Raw genomic sequence first — 23,309 nt, forward strand, 5'->3', positions numbered from 1 at the left:
GATTTAATCCAGCTCAGCCAGGGCAGGCAGCCCAACCTAGAGACTGGCCCCACCCAACAACAAGCCCTCAGGCAACTTGTGGGCCTGCATAGATTGGTGACTGAATTCTCTGAAGCCTGGCAACTGAGCCGACTTTAGCAGGACAGGGTGTGCACAAGGAGCGGGTGGAGAGTGTGGGGCGGTGGTGGAGTGTGTGGGGCTCCCGCTGTGGAGAGACTGGGTCCGCTTCGGGAGGTCGGGGCGTGCACACAGGGCAGGACTGTGTTGACTGTGTGTGTGGACCTGTGAGCGGCAGGGCTTGTCAGCTGCAGAAGACTTGTGCTTCTCAAAAACCCACATGGGGGTTTGCCCCACCTTCCAAAGCCTGAAACAATTGGGTGCTCCTGTGCCTGAGGCCAGCCCCATCCAGCTGCAATCCTCAGACAGCTGACAAGAGACCTAATAGGCTAGAGGCTTACAGCAATTGTAAGGCCCTGAGCCTAACAACCTGCCACGCTGGGGGCCTATTCACTTAAAAGAAATACTGCAACACAAATGTGGTATTAGAATTTGCAGCCAGCTGTGCTGGGGCTCCCCACACCTGATAAAGAGACTGAAGGGCCCACAACAACTACAAGCAGCTGAGCATTACAACAGCTGGCCAGGAGCATAACTCGGCCTCCCTGGGCGCCTACAGGGAGAGCAAACAGGCAACAGCAGAAGGACACACGTAGCCCACATAGGGGTCACCCCTGGAACATTGAGAACTGAGGGAAGCACACTGCAGGACTCCTAAGACATCACTTGTATAAGGTCACCTATCCAAGAGCAGGAGATGTAGCTGACCTACCTAATACATAGACATAATCACAAGGAAAGAGGCAAAATGAGGAGGCAAAAAAATACATTCCAAGTAAGGGAACAGGACAAAACCCCAGAAAAGGAACTAAGTGAAACAGAAATGAGCAACCTACCCGACAGAGAGTTCAAACAAAGAGTGTTAAGGATGTTCACTGATCTGGGGAGAAGAATAGATGAACTCAGTGAGAATGTCAACAAAGAAATGGAAGATATAAAAAATAACCAAGCAGAAATGAAGAATACAATACTGGAAATGAAAAATTCATTAGAGGGACTCAAAAGCAGAGTAGAGGATACAGAAGAACAAATCTGTGAGCTGGACGAAAGACTAGAAGAAATTACCCAAGCTGAACAGGTAAAAGAGAAAAGAATTAAAAAGAGTGAGGACATTCTAAGGGACCTCTGGGACAACATCAAGCACACTAACATCCGTGTTATAGGTATCCCGGAAGGAGTAGAGCGAGACAAGGGGGCAGAGAATCTATTTCAAGAAATAATAGATGAAAACATCCCTAACCTAAGGAAGGAAACAGACACCCAGGTACAGGAAGCACAGAGAGCCCCAAACAAGATAAACCCAAAGAGGCCCACACCAAGACACATCATAATCAAAATGTCCAGAATTAAAGATAAAGAGAGAATCCTAAAAGCCGCAAGAGAATGTCAAGTTACATACAAAGGAAACCCCATAAGGCTATCAGCTGACTTCTCAGCAGAAACCTTACAGGCTAGAAGAGAATGGCAAGATATATTTAAAGTGCTAAAAAGAAAAAACTTACAGCCAAGAATACTCTACCCAGCAAGGTTATCATTCAAAATGGAAGGAGAGATCAAAAATTTCCCAGACAAGCAAAAATTAAAGGATTTTGTCACCAAGAAACCAGTGCTACAAGAAATGTTAAAGGGACTGATTTAAGGGGAAAAGAGAAGACCACAAATAGGAAAAATTATCTATTTCCATGATAAGAGGGCAATGGATACAAATGCACAAAAAACAGGTTAGATATGATATCAAAAACATGAGGGAGGAGGGGAGTTAAAGAGTACAGCTTTCAGACAGAGGTCAAACTAAAGTGACCATCAATTCTGTATAGAATAGGAAAGGAACAGAGAAGGACTACTAAAACACTGACAAAAAAAAAAAGTTAAAAAATGGCAGTAAGTACATACTTATCAATAGCTACTTTAAACGTCAATGGACTAAATGCTCCAATTAAAAGGCATAGGATGGCTGATTGGATAAAAAAACAAGACCCATATATATGCTGCATACAAGAGACACACTTCAGACCTAAGGACACTCACAAACTGAAAGTGAAGGGATGGAAAAAGATACTCCACACAAATGGCAATGAAAAGAAAGCTGGGGTAGCAGTACTCATATCAGACAAAATAGACTTAAAACAAAAACTGTAAAAAGAGACAGAGGGCATTACATAATGATCAAGGGAACAATCCAACAAGAGGATATAACACTTGTAAATATGCACCCAATGTCGGTGCACCTAAATATATAAAGCGATTATTAACAGACATAAAAACAGAAACAGACAGTAACACAATAATAGTAGGGGACTTTAACTCTCCACTTACGCTAATGGATAGATCATCCAAACAGAAGATCAATAAGGAAACATTGGCCTTAAATGACACACTAGAACAGATGGACCTAGTAGATATATACAGAGCATTCCATCCAAAAACCAAAGAATACAAGTTCTTTTCAAATGCACATGGAACATTCTCCAGGATTGATCACATATTAGGCCACAACACAAGTCTCCATAAATTTAAGAAGATTGAAATTATACCAAGCATCTTTTCTGACCACAACGGTATGAAACTAGAAATCAGCTATAGGAAGAAAATCAGAAAAGCCACAAATATGTGGAGATTAAACAAAATGCTACTGAACAGCGACTGGGTTAACGAAGAACTCAAAGAAGAAATAAAAAAATACCTGAAGACAAAAGAAAATGAAAATATGACATGCCAGAACTTATGGGATACAGCAAAAGCAGTTCTAAGAGGGAAGTTTATAGCAATACAGGCCTATCTCAACAAACAAGAAAATTCTCAAATAAACAATCTAACAATGCAACTAAAGGAACTGGAAAAAGAAGAACAAACCAAGCCCCAAATCAGTAGCAGAAGGGAAATAATAAAAATCAGAGCAGAAATTAATGAAATAGAGACCAAAAAAAAAAAATAGAAAAAATTAATAAAACCAAGAGCTGGTTCTTTGAAAAGATCAACAAAATTGACAAACCTTTACCTAGACTCACCAAGAAGAAAAGAGAGAAGGCACAAATAAGTAAAATCAGAAATTAAAGAGGAGAGGTTACAACAGACATCTCAGAAATACAGAAGATTATAAGAGAATACTATGAAAAGCTATATGCCAACCAATTCGACAATCTGGAAGAAATGGATAAATTATTAGAATCATACAACCTTCCAAAACTGGATCAAGAAGATGTAGAGAATTTGAATTGACCAATCACCAGTAAGGAGACCGAAACAGTAATCACAAACCTCCTCAAAAATAAAAGTCCAGGACCAGACGGCTTCCCTGGGGAATTCTACCAAATATTCAAAGAAGACTTAATACCTATCCTTCTCAAACTCTTCCAAAAAATTGAGGAGGGTGGGAAGCTCCCTAACTCATTCTACGAAGCTGACATTACCCTGATACCAAAACCAGACAAGGACAACACAAAAAAAGAAAATTACAGGCCAATAACACTGATGAACATCGATGCAAAAATCTTCAACAAAATACTAGCAAATCGCATACAGCAATACGTTAAAAAGATTATACACCATGATCAAGTGGGATTTATTCCTGGTATGCAGGGATGGTTTAACATTCACAAATCAATCAACGTAATACATCACATTAATAAAATGAAGAATAAAAATCACATGATCATCTCAATAGATGCTGAGAAAGCATTTGACAAGATACAGCATCCATTTATGATAAAAACTCTGAATAAAATGGGTATAGAAGGAAAGTGCCTCAACATAATAAAGACCATATATGAGAAACCCACAGCTAATATCATCCTCAATGGTGAAAAATTGAAAGCTATCCCTCTAAGAACAGGAACCAGACAAGGATGCCCACTGTCACCACTCCTATTTTACATAGTACTGGAAGTCCTAGCCAGAGCAATCAGGCAAGAGAAAGAAATAAAAGGGATCCAAATTGGAAAGGAGGAAGTGAAACTGTCACTATTTGCAGATGACATGATTTTATATATAGAAAACCCTAAAGAATCCACCAGAAAACTTTTAGAAGTAATAAACGAATACGATAAAGTTGCAGGATACAAAATCAACATACAAAAATCAGTTGCATTTCTGTACATGAACAACGAAGTAGCAGAAAGAGAAATTAAGAATACAATCCCATTTACAATTGCAACAAAAAGAATAAAATACCTAGGAATAAACTTAACCAAAGAGGTGAAAGATCTGTACACCAAAAACTATAAAACATTTCTGAAAGAAATTGAAGAAGACACAAAGAAATGGAAAGATACTCTGTGCTCTTGGATTGGAAGAATTAACATAGTTAAGATGTCCATACTTCCTAAAGCAATCTATAGATTCAATGCAATCCCTATCAAAGTTCCAACAACATTTTTCACAGAAATAGAACAAAGAATCCTAAAATTTATATGGAACAACAAAAGACCCCGAATAGCTAAAGGAATCCTGAGAAAAAAAGAACAAAGCTGAAGGTATCACACTCCCTGATTTCAAAATATACTACAAAGCTATAGTAACCAAACAGCATGGTACTGGCACAAAAACAGACACACAGATCAATGGAATAGAATCAAAAGCCCAGAAATAAACCCACACATCTATGGACAGCTAATCTTTAACAAAGGAGCCAAGAACATACAATGGGGAAAAGAAAGTCTCTTCAACAAATGGTGTTGGGAAAACTGGATAGCCACATGCAAAAAAATGAAAGTAGACCCTTACCTTACACCATGCACAAAAATTAACTCCAAATGGATTAAAGCCTTGAATGTAAGACCTGAAACTATGAAACTTCTAGAAGAAAACATAGGCAGTACGCTATTTGATGTTGGTTTTAGCAACATCTTTTCAAGCATCATGTCCGACCGGGCAAGAGAAACAATAGAAAAAATAAACAAATGGGTCTACATCAAACTAAAAATCTTCTGTACAGCAAAGGAAACCATCAACAAAACGAAAAGACAACCTAACAATTGGGAGAAGATATTTGCAAACCATACATCTGATAAGGGCTTAATCTCCAAAATATATAAAGAACTCATGCATCTCAACAACAAAAAAACTACCAACCCAATTAAAAAATGGGCAAAAGACCTGATCAGACATTTCTCCAAAGAAGATATACAGATGGCCAACAGACACATGAAAAGATGTTCAAAATCACTATCAGGGAAATGCAAATCAAAACTACAATGAGATATCACCTCATGCCTGTCACAATGGCTATAATTAACAAGACAGGAAACAACAAGTGTTGGAGAGGATGTGGAGAGAAGGGAACTCTCATACACTGCTGGTGGGAGTGCAAATTGTGCAGCCACTCTCTGGAAAACAGTATGGAGATTCCTCAAAAAATCAAGGATAGAACTACCATATGATCCAGCTATTCCACTGCTGGGTATTTATCCAAAGAACTTGAAAACATCAATTTGTAAAGGTACATGCACCCCTGTGTTCATTGCAGCGTTATTCACAATAGCCGAGACTTGGAAGCAACCTAAGTGCCCATCAAGGGACGAATGGATAAAGAAGCTGTGCTATCTATACACAATGGAATACTACTCAGCCATAAGAAATGATGAAATCCAAGCTTTTGTGACAACATGGATGGACATTGAGGGTATAATGCAAAGTGAATAAGTCAGAGGGAGAAGGTCAAGTACCGTATGATTTCCTTCATTAAGTAGTAGATAATAGCAACAATAAACAAACACATGGAGACAGAGATTGGATTGGTGGTTACCAGAGGGGAAGGGGGAGGGAGGAGGGTGAAAGGGATAATTCGGTACATGTGTGTGGTGATGGGTTGTAATTAGTATTTTGGTGGTGAACATGATGTAATCTATGCAGAAATAGAAGTATAATGGTGTACACCAGAAATTTTTACAATGTTATAAACCAATGTTACTGCAATAAACAAAAATTTAAAACCCATGTTTAAATGCAGAATTATGCAGTGCATCAAAACTGCATTTAATGTACAAAATTGAAATCATAAAGAGTATGTTCTCTGACTACAATGGAATAAAATTATAAATAAATAACAGAAAGATAAGAGGAAAATCTCCATATACTTGGAAATTAAACAACAAATTTTTTAATAATCTAAGGGTCACAGAGAATGTCTCACAGGAAATCAAACATACATTGAACTCCATGGAAATGAAATTAAAATGTATCAAAATTTATCAGATACAGCCAAAGCAGTGCTGAGAGGGAAATTTGTAGTACTAAATGCAAATATTAGAAAAGAATAAAAGTCTCACTTCAGTTATTTAAGCTCACCTCTCAAGAACCTAGGAAAAAAAATTAATACAAAACAGTCATGAGAAAAGAAATAATAAAGATAAAAGCAGAAATCAATGAAATTAAAAATAAAAAATAGAGAAAATCAATAAAACAAAGAGTTGGATCTTTAAAAAGGTCAGTAAACTAACAAACTTCTATCTAGCAAAACAGACAAAGAAAACAGTGGGGAAGATGTAGGCAGGCTAACTAGAAGGGGGGCATCCTATGTGATTGGTTAGGGGTGAATATTTGCCTTTCTCCCATGGGTCCTGATTTGGATGAACCTCTTAAACATTAAGCCAAGTGAAAGAGGCCATACACAAAAGACCACATATTGTGTGATTCCATTTATATGAAATGTACAGAACAGGTAAATTCATAGAGACAGAAAGCAGGTTCGTGGTTGCCAGGGGCTGGGGGGAGGGAGAATGGTGAGGAACTGCTTAATGGGTATGTGGTTTCCTTTTGGGATGATAACAAGGTTTGAAGCTAGATAGGTGTGGTGGTTGTACAACATTGTGAATGTACTAGGTGACACTTAATTGTTCACTTTAAAAGAGTGAACTGTATGGCATGTGAATTAATCTCAATAAAGCCATCATTTATACTGAAGGTGGTAAAAATCTAAAGATCAAAGAATTCACAATTTAACTTCAGATCATTATATCAGGTCATGTATATTTAATTGATTCTATCTGGAGAGAGTCTATTTAAAAAACCCTTAATGGAGAAAGGTCTTCAGCTTCAAGACGGCACGTGGTTGGAGCCCCAGCCACAGAGTTTGGGTGTTGGTGACAGGTGCCCATTGTGCACTGTGCCTCACAGCACAGAGGTAGGTGGCCGAGTCGTTGGGCTGAGAAGTTGCAATGTACAGAGCACTATGTCTTGACAACTTGTCCAACGAGGCTTTAATTCTTCCACTTGTTTGCTCTCTCTGATTTGACTGAATTAATAACAGAGAAGTGAGCCCTTTCCCAGGGTCCTGCCTGAACCACTGAAGGAAGTAGATAGCGCTATCAGTGTAGCTGCAGTTCAGAGCCAATCTGTCCCCCTCCAGGACACTCAGAGCTTCAGGACTCTGCTCCACCTCCTGTTTACTGCTCACCCCTGTTCAGAGAGAGAACACAGAGAGAGGGACTGGTTAGTGGCTAATTCTTCTTTGGAAATTAGTTTTAAAATTTACCTTTTCAGTCTCTACAGAAACTCCCACAAACCACACACATACTCCTAACTTTCTCTCTCTTCCCTGGGGAGAAATGGCCCAGAGTCTTCCTGATCTTTGCCCATTTCCAGATCCCTCTAACTCACAGTCCAGCTGTAACCAAAGGATGAGCAGGCTCAGGGGTTTGCCCATTCTTTCTGTCACTCATACTCACTGAGAACTGTTCTTGTGTCTGTGATATTGATAAGGGCTCACAAGATAAAGAGTCTGCTTTGCTATCTCAAGTGTTCAAACATTTCTACAGGAGACACGGAGTCGAACCACCCAATCAGAGACCAGTCACACACACTCACACACACACACACAACACACTGATCTGCAGAGTGGGAGGTGGAAATGGAAACACTGCCATCTCAAGACCAAGCCAGCTGTTGACAGAAATACTTGTCTCTGCTCCTGCTCCTGAAGGAAAACAATTTTTTAAACATCAGATTTGTAGAATGGAGCTAAATCCGTGCATAGAGAGAAGTGTATAGCACAAACGCTTATATTAGAAAAGAAGAAATCTAGATTTTTACTCTGCGGTTACAGCTGCTTTCTCCAGATTCCCAAACCTGCTCCTCCTCTTGCCACTTCAGCCCTTAATTAAGGACTGGTTTCCCTTAACTCACACATTCTTAAAAAGTCCTTCATATCGCTTCTCACCCATCAGATGGCAAAAAGAGTTAAGAATCATAATATTAATATTCAGTGTTTGTGATGATGTCAGGAAACGGGCACTCTTATATCCAATAGCTGAAGTACAAACTAATAAAGATTTACAGGTGTTGTTTACATATCATTGGATGCCAGAAATTCCACTTGGCTGGGAATTTTTTTTTAAGAAATGCCTTTATAAATACATGTATAAAATTGTACATTGTATGCAGGAGGAAAAAGAGTGGAAAATTTTAAACATCCTTTAATACAATAATTCAATACATTTTGGTAGATCTATGTTATGTTATACTACTCAGTTGTGAAAAAGAATAAGTAGACTCAAATTTTCTGACTTACGAAGATTTCTCTTATTTATTCAATCAAATCACAGTATTTGACGTATAAGAGTGATCCCACCTATGTTTTTAAACAGTGTGTTTATTATGTATATGTATGTAAATGAATTTAAGCAGTTGAAGTGCTCACTAAACCTTTAGCAGTAATTGAGAACTTGTGAGGGACAAATCAAGGAAAATCACTTTTTACTTAATATGCTTAAAATTGCTTTAATTTTAAACAAGTAACTAAGTAAATATTAACTTATAACTTGTTTAATCATAAAAATAGAGAACAATGGTTATATAGAAAACTAAGGAAAAAATTGAAATAATAAATATTAATTGTCCCTTTCTAGCAAACTTTCAAGATTCAGCTATTTCTCTAATGCACATGCTATAGTTGAAAACACTGAGAGAACTCAGACATTTCTCAGAGGAACAGTGTTCAGTTTATAAACTTCACATTGGAACAAGAACAAGAATGTTAGGTTGGAGAAAGGGCGCGTCCAGCTTTCTCCTTCTTTCTGCTTTTTCCTTCCTGGCCCGATTCTTGATTTATGTACCTTTTCCTTAATTTTTCTCTTTGCTTCTTCTTATTTTTTCCCACCTTCTTCCACTAAGCTTATGTGTTTTGTGTAATGTCCTCTTTAAATAGAGGTTATCTCCTCTCCCCGACCAGGGAGACAGGCATGCCCCCTCTGCCCCACTGTGCACTCTCACAGTGCAATAATACACAGAGGTGTCTTCCAGGGTAACCTGGTGCAGGGTCAGGGTACTGGACTTTCTGCCCACAGGGATGGGCAGTGAAGCTAGATTATTGGTCAAATTGTTCTTTAAACCTCGAATTACGTATTGTGAGCCTTGGTTATAAAATTGTCAATACCATATGATGTACTCATTTCCTCTAAGGGTGGACTGGGAACAGGGTAGGCTCACTTCTTGTCCTTCAGCACTGTCTGAGGAGTTGGGTTGTGTGGTCTTAACATTCACACAATCCCTAAGGGGGGAAAATATAAGATTGTCTCCAGACACTCGAGGCAGATTTTTAAGGTCAACGTACAGTACTTCTAGAACTTTACTCTCTAACTCCCATCCCCTATTTCTGTTTCTCTCATTTCCATCCTACAGAAAGAGCAAAGTATAGGTGGAATTATCTAGACTCACTGGTCAAAAAGCAAGACTCCATTGCTTTCTCTCATTTTCCCTTGGGCTCAATGAATATAAGAAATTCTTTATAGCAGGGAAAGCTCGTCTGTGATCACTGAGGGTTATGGGCTGAATTGTGTCCCCTTCAAATACATATGTTGAAATCCCAACCCCTAGTCTTTATAGAGGTAACCAAGTTAAAATGAGGTCATTAGGATAAGCCTAATCAGATATGTTTGACATTCCTACAAAAAGGGCAATTTGGACACTGAGATGAGCAAAGAGGAAGATAATGTGAAGAGAAACAGGGAGAAGACGGTCATTTACAAGTAAAAGAGAGGAGCCTGGAACAGATCCTTCCCTCACAGCCCTCAGAAGGAGCCAACCCTGCCAGCACCTTGATTTCAGACTTCTAGCCTCCAGAGCTGTGAAGCAAATTTCTGTTGTTTAAGTCACCTGGTCTGTGGTACTTGTTATGACAGGACTAGCAGACTAATATACTGGATATGATGCAGCTTCTCACACTGAGGATGTGACTTCCTCATGAAGTAGACAGGTGTGATCTGAACTCTTGCTCTAAGCATCTTGGTTGAAGGACAGGGAGACAAGTGGAGGCAGCAGGTCCCTCTTCTGATTCCCTAATTTCAAACACCATCCTTTCTTAGGATTAAAACACTCACTCAGAGTCAGGAGCACAGACACCTCCATCACCAGCCTCATACTTCAAGCAGACACTAGAATCCAGGGACCCTAGCTCAGCCTCTGTGTCTGCACCTGGGTTGGGGGAGGCGACAGAACACAGACACATCAGCTGAGTCGCTCCCAGCACAGCCCCTCACTTGACGGCTGTCACTCTGGAGAATCCCCAGGCCTAGAGTGAGCCAGTGACATAGTAGCTCCTTGGTTGACACACCTTCCCAGGTTTAAACACGCCCCTGGAAGTAGGGTGAAAAGATAAAACAGGCATCCATTCTCAACGCAGGGGTTCCCTCAAGAGTATTTATGAGCTTTAAACTCTATGGGGCTGAGTCTGAAAGAAGAAAACAAAGACAGCATCCACCCAGAACACTTTTCTCATTGCTTTTTCACAATTCAAGAGAAAGAATGTATCTTACTGGTCATCCGATGCTCTGAGGAGCTCAAAGGACTTTTGTTTACATTCAGGAAAACCACCAAGTCTTATACCGTCGTGAGAGGATGGAGAAAGCCCAGCTAAATGACAAGAAAGAGCAAATGAGACTTGGATGCAGAGGGTGATGTGCTCAAAGTGACTGGGAAGGTTAAGTCTGATCTGGAAGCCAAGGTTCCCGAATCTCTGGTCTCCTAAAATGTCTCTAGGAGTCATGTCTCTCTAGGAGGGCATGTATAGACTGCACGTCCTGGTATAAAGGAAACAAGAGGTCTGGAATGGCGCTCGTCCACAAACCCTGTTCATAACCCACCTTTCTTCATTCTCCATGTGTGCCTAGTGGTCACACGCACACACAGAGCTGACTGGCAGAGGAGAAGAGAAAGGAGGGAGGAAAAGAAAGGCAGTGCAAGAAAAAAGGGAATAGCCTTGAACACTTTTTCTTATATTCTCAAATTAAGGAAAACTGAAATAGATTGAGGAAAATAATTTCCTTCCCACCAAAAAAATTCTACCTTTCTGTATCATTACAAAAGTTTGACAAATACAGATCAATTAAGCTTGAAAGCTGCATAACCACTTCTTGTCTTCCACCTGTGTCATCCTATTTTGAGTGGACAGAAAAGCTTTCATAATAAATTGGAACAAGGCCAGGAATCATTGAACTTTGGAAGCTGTGTACAGACTGTTCTGCTCATAACGAAGAGAATGAAATATATCATTTGTCACAGTTTCTGCACAACGTCAATACTGAATATGAGCCAACTAGTCTTTCTCCAACTGATCAGGGGTGTTATTGACAGACACAGCAGCCTCCTCTTGTGACTAAACACGTGAATGCCTTCATTCACACACCAGGCAAGTCCACCAAGCCGCTTTTGTAAAGTCACTTTACAGATATGGAGGAGAACAGCTTAGATGTGATCATGATGTTACAGAGAGGACTTAACCAATTTTGGTCATTTGTGGTTTCGGAATGATCTCCATGTGGGACAGGATAATTTTTGCAATATTAACAGAGGTTTTGCTTTTTCTTCATTTTTTTAAGCCACATGATCTTTCCTCCATTCATCCAGTTGGATTCTTTGCTCATCACTTCAAGGAAAGGCCATATAGCCAGAAAAAGAAAATAAAGATGCCTTTCTTTCCATTTTGTTTCAAAAGTTTCAGCCTTATAGACAAATGAAAGCATCTGGCATAAACTCAAGATTTAGGAGATGATACAATGAAATAATACAAGTCTGCCTACCTGAGAGAAAACAGACATTTTCTAAGTGGAGCAAGGGGGAGAGGAAAGAGTATCAAAGAAAAGCAAAGAGGCGTAAGTATTGATGAGGTCCTTTGGAGGGATGCTGGGCTTATCACCTTACACTCATCTTGGAAAGAAAACCACAAAACCTCTGGGCCACGTTCAGTTATTAAGTAAATCTCAGTGCAGCCCTGTTTAAAACTTCCATCTGCGCTTCTCTTCTCTGCTCTCGGAACTTGAGGCTTGACCCCTGGCTGCAGTGAGGTCAGCATGGCCTGCTCTGTTCTCTTCCTCCACATTTTTTCTTTGGTTCTAATTCTATTGGGTTTAGGGCAGAAGAAAACAGAATACCATACAGCTCTGAGAATAAAGATCTACAGCTATACACAATAATATGAATAAATCTCACAAAGGTAAGATTGTGTAAAAGAAGCCAGATACAGGAAAATGTGACAAATGATTCCATTTGCATAAAGTACAAAAACAGAGAAAACTAGTCTGTGCAGTTGACTTCAGGATCGTGGTTACTTGGGGTGGTGGAGACAGGAGTGGCCTGGCACGTGGGTCATGTCTTTTTTCTCAAAATGGATGCTGGTTACCTGGGTTTTTCCAATTTGTGACAATTCACCTAGCTCTCTAATTATGCAGGTGCCCATCTCTCCATGTGTAGGTTATTTTATTTTATTTTGGTTCCTTTTTTATTGGCGTATAATTTATTTACAGTAAAATGCACAGTTCCTACATGTTCATTTCAATGAGTTTGAGAATTTTATGGAATTTTGTGTAGTCACCACCCACACAAAATAGAGAACATTTCCTTCACCCCAGAAAGTCTCCTTGTGCCCCTCTCGGGTCAAACCCTGCTTCCCAGAGGAAACCTTTTTTTTACTTTTAACCATAGATTACTTTTTCTGTTCTTGAATTTCATAAAATGGAATCACTCAGCATTGGAGAGGGAGGGTCTGGCTTCTCTTGCTCAACATAAGGTTTTAGAGACCCATCCTGCTGTTGTGTGTACCAGTCAGTCAGTGCTTCATTCCTTTGTATCATTGAGAAACATTCCTCATGTACCATAATTGTCTGCACCTTCTCCAGTTGATAGACATTTGGGTTGTTTCCAGTTTGTGGCAAATATGAATAAGGCTGCTACAAATACTTTTGTATGGGCCATTTGCGGGTCTGTGTTTTCACTTCTCCTCAGTAAAGACCTATGAGTGGACCTGCTGGGCCTTAGCAAGTCCCCAGAGTGACTGTATCATTTTACATTGCCACTAGTGGTTCATAAAAGGTCCAGTTGCTTCACATACTTGCCAATATTTGAGGTTGTCTGGTGGTTTGAGTTTAGTCCTTTTAGTGGGGTGAATGGCATCTGAATGTGGGTTTAACTTGCATCTCCCTAATGACTAATAATGCTAAGCATATTTTATGCATTTATTAGTCATCCTATTGATGTATTTTGTTATTGTGTTATCTTTTATTGTTGATTTATGAGTGTTTTTAATATATTCTGGAAATAATCTTTCTACAAATATACCCTTCTGAAATATTTTTTTCCAGATTTTAGATTGTTTATTGATTTTCTTCATATTGTCTTTTTGATAACCAGAAATTTTTAATTTTGCTTGTGTCCTCCTGATCAATCTTTCTTTCATGGTCAGTATGTTTTGTACCATGTCAAAGAAATCTTTGCCTACTCTGAGGTCTCAATTTTGAGACTAAAATATGCATCTTTAATTTATCCTAGTCTATTTTCAAATAACATTATTTCCACTTATGAAGAAAATATGTTCTTGTTGCATCTGAATGTGCTATAAACACCCAGAACACGTTGTTTTTATTTTGCTTTAAAGAGACAATAGCTTTTTAAAGTAAATGAAGTTATTCAAATTACCAATAAAACTTTTAAAATTTTACCCAGTTATCCACCCTTTCTGGGATTCTTTTTGTGAATCTGAATTTCCATGTGATATTTCCTTATAGCGTGAAGACCTTCTTTCAGTGTTTCTTGTGCTCAGGTCAGCTGGAGACAAATGATTTTTCACTACGTTCTCTCTGAAAATATATTTATTTTTCCTTTATTTTTAAAGGATATTTTTGCAGGCCATAGAATTCTAGGTGGTCAACTTTTTTTCTTTTAGCACTTTAAATATGTTGTTTCATTGTCGCCTGGTTTCCATTGTTTTTGGTAAAAAGCCACTTATCATCTCTATTATTGTTCCTACATATATGTAATGTGTCTGTCCTTTTCTTCTGACTGATTTTAAGTGTTTACATTTCCTTCCATAATGTTCTGGTACATTTCCAAGCTAACAAGGAGACTTTACCCCTCAGTCTTGTGTGCTCTGAACTTTGCTCGCCTTGTTGCCATCACCAAGAGCCCCAACTCACTGGCCAGTTGAAGCCACAGAATCACCAAAGACACTCTCAGGAGTTTCTCCATTCTTCTTCCTTATTGGGATCACAGAAGACTCAGCTCTGGGGCCTGAAATGGAGCCAGGTTCTCCAGTCTAAAGAGTTAGCTCTCTTTGCAGGGTATATTTATCTAGTCCCTCTGGATCCCAGAAAGAGTCTGAGATTTCTTACCTAGCCAGTCAGAGGCAAGCTCAACGCTTTGCTGTCAATACACACATGGTGATTTCAAACCCAGTGAGTCTGAGGAGAGAGAAGCACTGCCATCTTGTGGTGGCATCATCCTGCTGATAGAATGTGCTCTGGAAAGGTGAAATGCGTACAGAGCGGATTCAGACGAAGTTACAAAGCTCTTCTATTCTCTGCCTTCATTGAACTTCAGTTCCAGCCTTCAGTACGAATAGATAGTTTAATTCAGGTAAGAACTCAATTAAGAAAGAATATTGGTGCCCAGTATTTCTAGAATACCTCTGAGAAGCACTGTTTGGTTTCTTACAATCAGTTGTGATAATGAATCTATGAGTTTCCTTTTTTTCCTAATTTACCTAATGCTAGAATGAGATTGTATATAAGTCAGGGTTCTTATTGGTGAGCCACAGAAACTTACTCTGACTGAAATAAGTATGAAAGGAAGAAGTTAATTAATATTTGGTTTGCCTCAGAATCTCCAATAGGTTTAGAGAACTGGACTCAAATCCATTGAGGCAGGAACAACACAGAAAATCACTCTGGAAAACCACTCCTCTGAGTGTCCCCGGGCTCCTCTTCTGAGCTCCAGCTACTGAAGGCTGTGCCTTCAAGGCTGCGCCTTCAAGGCTGCGAGTACAGGACACTGTGTACAGCTGCACATCCACTGCCCCTGTTGCCCTGGAACTACAATCTTCATCCTGTTGCACTTACCACCAACCTTTCCTTTTCTGCATGAGTAATTCCTGAGTCAAAGTTTGGGAAAGATCATGTGCCCACACTTATCTGCATAGCAGCATGGATATATGAGTGTATAAGTTTGCTAGGGCTGCCATACCAAAATACCACAGACTGGGTGGCTTAAACAACAGAAAATTTTTTTTTTCCTCGCAGTTCTGGAGGCTAAAAGTCCGAGATTAGGGGATCTTCAGGTTTGGTTTCTTCTGAGGCCTCTCTCTGTGGCTTGCAAATGACTGCCTTATTGTTGTGTCCTCACATGGTCATCCTCTGTGTGTGTGTGTGTTGTGTGTATCCTAATTTCCTCTTCTTATAAGGACACCAGTCATATTGGATTAGGGCCCACCCTAATGATCCCATTTTAGTTTATACTGCTTTAAAGGCCCTATCTCCAAATATAGTCACACTCTGGGGTTTGGGGGTTAGGACTTCAATATATGAATTTTGGGGGACACAATTCATCCAATAACAATGAGTACCTGATATTTTCAGTTTCTATGGCAGGAGGCAGTAGGGTCCAGGAGAACAAGTTTTGCAGTCAGGCCATCGAGGTTGAGATTAGATCTACCCATTCAGTAGCTGTTTACGTCCTCTGTGCCTTTGTTCTCTTGACGTAAAATATGAACGATGAGTAATAATAATACTACTTTTTCAGAGTTGTTGAAGTTATTGATAAGACAAAATGTTATTTAGAGCAGGGCCTTCCACTTACTAATGACTCAAAAATTATTGTTGTTACAAGAAAATGGGTCCTGATGCTGAGCAGTCAAAAAGAACGGCAAACATCCTCTAGGGTAGTTCATAAATGTTTTCAGAAATTGATTTTAAGATATTCTGTGCATAAAATAGAGGGGGAGGTGGGGAAAAGGGGAAGAATGAAGGGAAGAAGGGAAGATCTTGTTGGCTGGAGCAATGTGTGGATTAGAGAGTGCTAAGACATCAGTTGAGAAGATGGCTTGGGTTGGATGACTGCCAGAATAAATATGGATGTTTGTCAGTAGGAAACAAAGAAATATTAAAGTTTTTTGAACAAGGAACTGAAGTCATTTAAGAAAACTATTTAAGAAGTTTAAATTTTAACCTGTTCTCTGCTAGATAGTTTTGAAAAGTTTGTGAGGAAATTTAGAATAGTGGTTAAAAGATATCCCCTGGCTCTGAGAAATGAAGGGACTTGTCCACTGTCTCACAATAAAGAGGGAGAGAATCTAATTCTCTTAATATTGGTATGTATTTGGCTGTATATGCAAAATGTATATCTAGAAACAGAAAAAGAAACCAGAAACACTGCTGTCGTCTGGGGAGTAGAACTGTGAGGTTAGCTCAGTGGGGTGAAAGGGAGACTTTTCATTGTACCTTTTGAACTTTAAACCACGAGAATTCATTTCTCATTCAAAAATGAAATAAATGAAAAAGTATACTTGTAACAAATAGACTTTATTCCAGAAACTCAAGGATGGTTCAACATTAGAATATTCACGAAAATTATTCTTTAAGTTGAAAAAAACAAAATCTATATAACCTTGCAAAATAACAAAAAATAGTAAAATTCAAAATATATTCCTGATAGAAAGTCTCAATCAATTAAAAACAAAATATTTAATCCTGTTACAAGATAAAGTATATCTATTAAAAACCATCACTAAATATCATACCCAATAGTCACAAACAAATGCCGTTTATTTTAAAGTTAAGACAAAGGATAAGATTACTCATAAATATTAATTAAACAATTTTCCAATGATAACCTTATAACAGTATAATATAAAAGAAAAATTCTATTTATAATACCCTCCAAAACTTAAATATCTAAGAAGAAACTTAAATTAAGAAAACTAAAAAGCCTTTATAAGAAAACTAAAAGCTTTCCTTTTTGGAAATGTATATTTTTATAGATTAATAGGAATTAATGTTAACTGATTAGTATTAACAGAAATATGTAAATTATGAAGTTTATACTACTTGGAAAATAATTTTTAAATTTAATACAATACTCACCAGAAAAAAAATAAGAATTTTCAAACTAAAGCGGATTCAAGAAGCTTATCTTTCATATAGTCTTTGAAAAAATATAATCTGGAGAGGTAGCATTTTTTCCCTTCTGTCTGAAATTTTGAGAATTACTCTCTTTATAGGCAGGATTCATAAATGGTAACAGGACATGGCTGTGTTTGGATGCAGTCTCCCACCTCCAACCCTTCCAGACATTTGGTCATTCCTTTCAGTTTAACATCCAATTATTTATCCCAAATAAGTGGTAAAGTCTTATAAGCTTCTAGTTAGAGAAAGAAAAAGAGCATCACCTACCAGAGAGAGAATCAGTTTAATTTCCACTGAAACAGTAGATGCTGCAACAGCACTTTTTAAAACTTGTGTCTGCAGATCGCTGGAGGATCCCAAGCGTCTTTCCAGTTGTCTGCAAAGTAAAAACTATCTTTAATAATAATGCTAAGATATTATTTGCATCTTTCACTGTGTTGAATTTACATTGATGGTGCACATGAAATTGTTGACATTTTAACACGAGTAAAATCAATGTCACCAAATGGTACTAGCAGTCATTGTATGTACTCAGCACCACCACATACTTGCAAAAGAAAAAAAAGAATTTTACTTAGGAAAGTCCTTGATGAAGAAGTAAAAAAAAAATTATTAAATCTTGACTGCTGCATATACTTCTTTTTAATGTTCTGTGTAATGACATAGGAATTACACATAAAGCATGTCTGCCATATGCTAAGCATGATGGTTGTCTCAGGGAGAAGATTTGTTACTTTTTGTGTTTATTCTTTTTTCTTTCTTTTTTTTTTTTTTTTGGTGAGGAATATTGACCGTGAGCTAACATCTGTTACCAATCTTCCTCTTTTTGCTTGAAGAAGAGTGGCCCTGAGCTAACATCTGTGCTCATCGTCTTCTATTTTGTATGTGGGTCGCCACCACAGCATGGCTTGATGAGTGGTGTTGGCCTGCACTTGGGATCTGAACCCGTGAACCTGGGCTGCTGAAGTGGAACACGCCAAACTTTTTAACCATTACGCCTCCAGACCAGCCCCTTTACATTTATTCTTACATAACTTATTTAACATTCCTTTACTGAGTACATATTGTGGGCTGAATATTGTTAGAAGGTTAGATAAAAAACAGAGAGAACACAATAGCTCTTCTCTGGAGCCTTTAGCTCAATAGGAAGAGGAAGATGCAAGATAAAGTTTTAATACACTGTGATAGGTGCCAGGGTGAAAATAAAATCATAGTAGAGTTCTTAGAAGGGAAGTCGAGGCTGTAGCTGCAGAAGACATGAGATGATGCTAAAAATATAAGAAGCCACTTGAACTGGAAATTGAACAATCAGTAGGTGTAATTATAAACACCACAACAATTCAAAGACTTGTAACCTTAGTGACATTTCTAGGGGTTCAATGGTCCAGAAAATGTTGAGATATGCCCTCTAAGGTGAAAGACGTGTGGCTGCACCTTGCACCACCTACCACAGAAAAAGAGGCACAGCACTTGCTAAGATTTTTTGGATTTTGGAGATACATATACCACATGTGGGAGTGCTGCTTTCAACTATTTATAGAGTCATCTGTAAAGCTGCAGTTTTGAGTGGGGACCAGATGAAGAGGAAGCAAGTTCAGGCTTCAGTACAATCTGCTTTACCACTTTGGTCTTATGCTCCAGCATATCTAACAATGATACTTGAATTTTCCATGGCAAATAGGATGGAGACTTTGAGAAACACCAATCATAGCATAGTCCTCTAGTAGTTGGGGGAATATATGCCCTTTTCTTCAAAAAACTATTCTCTTTTTGAGAAACAGCTTCTAACTTGTCAACCGACCTTGGTGAAGTCTGAATATCTGACTTAGGAAAAACAGGTGACCAGGCAGCCTGAACTTCCATCATGAACCAAATGTTGTCTGACCTACTTACCCACAATGGTGGTCATACCAAGCAGCAATCTATCATCAAGTGGAAATGGTATATAAGAGATTGGGGTAAAGCAGACCCAGAAGGAACAAGTAAGTTGTACGAGTAAGTGCCACAGATTCTTTTGACATCAACTTTTCTTGTATTGTCTACTCTTCCTTAATCCATGCCTATAGCCTTCTGGGGGTTCCTCGCAATCAACAAACTGAGGAAGAAAAAAAAATCAAGCCTACTTTTCATATGGATTTGCACATTATCTTGATATCACACAAAACTAGCACTATAGCTCCATTGAAGGACAATGGTGAAGGAAAATTCCCTTAAAACATCAGGTGGTACATTTTTGTTGTCCATCTTATCTAGAGTGAGAAACAGCCAGAAGTACTGATCTACATTGATTCATGGGCAGTTGCTAATGGTTTTGCTGGATGATAAGAGACTTGGAAAGAAGACGATTGGAAGACTAGTGACAAGGAAATCTAGGGAAGAGGTATCTGAATGGACCAGTAAGAATGGGCACAGTCTATCAAGATAATTATGCTCCATGTGAATATCGACCGAGGGAAAACCAATGCAGTGGAATCTCTTAATAATGGACAAAATGATACACTCTATGGATGTGTCAACATCTTTCTCCAGCCACCGCAATGCTTGCTCAATGATGCCATGAACAAAGTGGCCTTGTTAGCAGGGATGGAAATTATGCATGAGCTCAAAAGAATTGATGTCTCCTTATCAAGTTTGACCTAGCTAATGCTACCGCCGAGTGCTTAATCTGTCAACTGCAGAAACTAATGCTGAGCTCCTGATATGGAGTCATTCTCCAGAGGGACTGCCCAGACACATAGTGACAGGTTGATTGAATTAGAACTCTTCCATGATGGAGATGGCTGGAATTTGTCCTCATTGGAATAGATGTGCACTTACAAATGGATTTGTCTTCCTTGCTTATAATGCTTCTGCCAGCATCATTTTCATGACCTCACAAAATACCCAATCTCATCAAGATATTCCCCATAGCATTTCTTTTGATCATGGAACTATTTTCACAGCAAAGTATTACAGCAGTGGGCACAAGCTGGTGGAATTATCCAGTCTTACCACTTACCCCGTTACCCAGAAGTGCTTGGCCTATTGCAATGTAGAATGGCTTATTGATTCAGTTATGACACCAGTTGGAAGACAACTCTCTGAAAAGATGGGGTTCTTTCTTACAAGACGCAGTATATGCTTTATATCAGAGACCCGTATATGGTCTTGCCTCACTCATAGCCAGAATGCATGGGCCTGGGCATCAAGCAAGTGGCCCAGGGAGTGGATCCTCTCACTATTATTACCAGTAACTCACTAGAAGGATTTTTGCCTCCAGTCTTTGTAACTTTGAGCTGTGTGGGTTTGGAGGTCTTATTCTCTAAGGGGAGGAATGCTTCCACCAAGGAACACAGCAATGGTTTAACTGAAATTGAAGATGAGACTGCCATGTGGCCATTTTGGGCTACATAGTCACTGAACCAATGAATAGAAAATGTGGTTACTCTACTGACTGGAGTTATTGATACCAATTACCAAGGAGGAATTGTGCTGCTGCTACAGAACAGATATAAAGAGGACTGTTTCTGGAACCCAGAGGATTTTCTGGGGGAACTTCTTGGCACTTCCCTGACCAAAAGTAAAGGTTAATGGAAAATTACAGCAACAAATAAAAAGGGAAGATTACTGAATATTAACACCCTTTGAGAATGAAAATTTGGTCACTCCACAAGGTAAATCACCCAATCCACTGAAGTTATGACCGAGGGCAGGGGAAATACAAAATGTGTAATAAAAGAAAGAAGCTGTCTATGTCAATTGCAGCCACGTGACCAAGTCTGGAATCAAGGAATGTAGTAGCTTTCTATATTCTCTTTTTGCCCTTTAGATGTGTGTGTTCCTTTGTATATGTTGCCATTTTCTTCTGTCTCATCATAATTATTTTATATACAGATTGTCAGAGATTAACTTTACAATTTAGCCTGTATATAACAGCCGATTCAGTGGAATTTCCTTGACAGTTGGGACTATAATGTTTTTAGGAGTCTCCTCATTTTGGGGAAAGGAGGGGAACTTCTTCACTTGTACAAAAGACAGCTTTAGCTTGTTAGGAGGAAACATAGAGTCATTTCATTGTTGTTTGGAAGTTCAAGAGTATGTGGAGGGGTGCGTGTGAAAGACCAATAACCAGAAGGATTGGAGGTGAGAGTAGTCTATTTACTGACTTTCAACTCCAAATCCCCCCTTCATTGTCTTATTTGTGATTCTGGACCTGGACGTTGTAAACATTTCTCCCTTGCCGGCTGGCATCATATTAAGCTTTGTCATTAGAGGGAACTGGAAGGACACTGCAGGAGGAAGAGGCTTCTCTTCCTGGGTCTGGCATGTTTTCCTACCTTCTTGTTCCTGCAGTGCTTGGCCAGCCTGTGGGACACCAGTGACACTCCAATTCCAGCAAAGTTCAGTGACAGCCCCACAGGTGGTTTCTCGGCAAGTTTCAGGAGCACCCCAAGCAAGTTCAGCAGCACTCCTTTGCCAGCTTCCTGTAAATTCTGTTGGACCCCTGGTGGGTATTTTCCTGCTTGCCAGCCTTTTTCTCTGGAACCTCAGCAAACTTCTCTACCATCCAGCAGGCTACAGCCACACACTCCCCAGTGAGGTCTGAGTCATAGATTCAGCAGGAAAATCTCTGGTGCTGGAGAAGGGGGTATGTATTATAACGTGTTACTGACTTTGGAACTCTGACTTAGTCCTATAGATAAGAGCTTCTCCCTAAATATGCTGTTTCTGTGTTCTTTAGAGTTCTTCTTACTCATTTGTAATTAATTCACTATTATTGGTTAATAATTCTTTATATTAAACTTTTCTTGTTCAAATTACTGTTTTTTTGTTCCTCCTGATTAGACCTTGATTGAGACAGTAGGAGTCCATGAAGTGCATGAGAGGAAAGGCATTAGATGCAGAAAGATCAGCAATCACATGTGATGAAACAGTACCACACTTTTAAGGAACTGAGCTTAAGTATATTGTGGTGAACACAGGTGGGGGTGGATGGGCTGGCAGAGGAGTTGGAAAGGTGGGACCATGGCACTTACACGTGGAGAGTCCCAGCTTCTTTTCCGGGCCAAGAAAAAAAACGTTTTTCTGCTGTGCTATGTAGTTTTTATTTCAAAGGTATTTTTCCAGGTACTACTAGACAGAATAAATACACTGTTTTTAAAACTAATTAGGCCGAGTAGGTAATGAGAATTTTCTTGGACAAATTTTTGAGGTTAATCTATAGCTAACTGACAACTGATGATATTTTCTAAGAGGTAAACTCAATGTCAGTCTCGAGAGAAACAATGCCCCTCTGTGGCCAAATGGAGAACTTACAAAGAAATAGTCTCTGTAACTCCCAAAGGGTTTGTGCTCTGCTTCCCTGGTAATACCAGTCACTGTGGCACTCAGAGCACAGTAATACATGGCTGAGTCTTCCTCTTGAACTGATGGTTTCTTCAGAAGGAAGGACTTCTCACCCTTGTTAAGATCAGCCATGAAACCTTTGATGCTGTCTCCTGAGGTGTGTTTCAGGAGTAACTGGAGGCCTTGTTTGGGGTACTGGACGTACCAGAAGAGATCAGGACTCCCAGAATACAAATAGTTGCACTTCACCTGCACCGGGGCCCCTTCAAAGATAGAGATATGGTCCTCAGGCTGAGTCACTGTCTGGGCTCTTGTTCCTCCTGTAACACCATGTCTGGATCAGGGAGAGTCTTTCAGACTGTGGAGAATATTTCTTTAAACTGATTCTACATCAGAAGACCATAGAAAGACAGAATAAAAAGAGACTTGATTCACTGAGTGTGAATATCATCACAAGCACTGAGATGAGGATGGGCTTCATGTCTG

At 39.2% G+C, this 23,309-nt stretch overlaps 1 gene segment (V, D, J or C); it reads right to left on the minus strand.

Moving 5' to 3' along the window:
* The window catches only part of LOC101391383 (T-cell receptor alpha chain constant-like), a 440,175-nt gene extending 416,871 nt beyond the window's left edge, over positions 1-23,304 (minus strand). Inside the window, 2 exon segments of the C gene segment in view lie at positions 22,862-23,143; positions 23,259-23,304. Of these exon segments, the coding sequence occupies positions 22,862-23,143; positions 23,259-23,304 (328 nt within the window).
* Positions 23,305-23,309: the final 5 nt, after the last annotated feature.

The sequence above is a fragment of the Ceratotherium simum genome, chromosome 3, assembly GCF_057802395.1.
Source record: "Ceratotherium simum simum isolate JZ-2026a chromosome 3, ASM5780239v1, whole genome shotgun sequence".
Taxonomy (NCBI): Eukaryota; Metazoa; Chordata; class Mammalia; order Perissodactyla; family Rhinocerotidae; genus Ceratotherium; species Ceratotherium simum.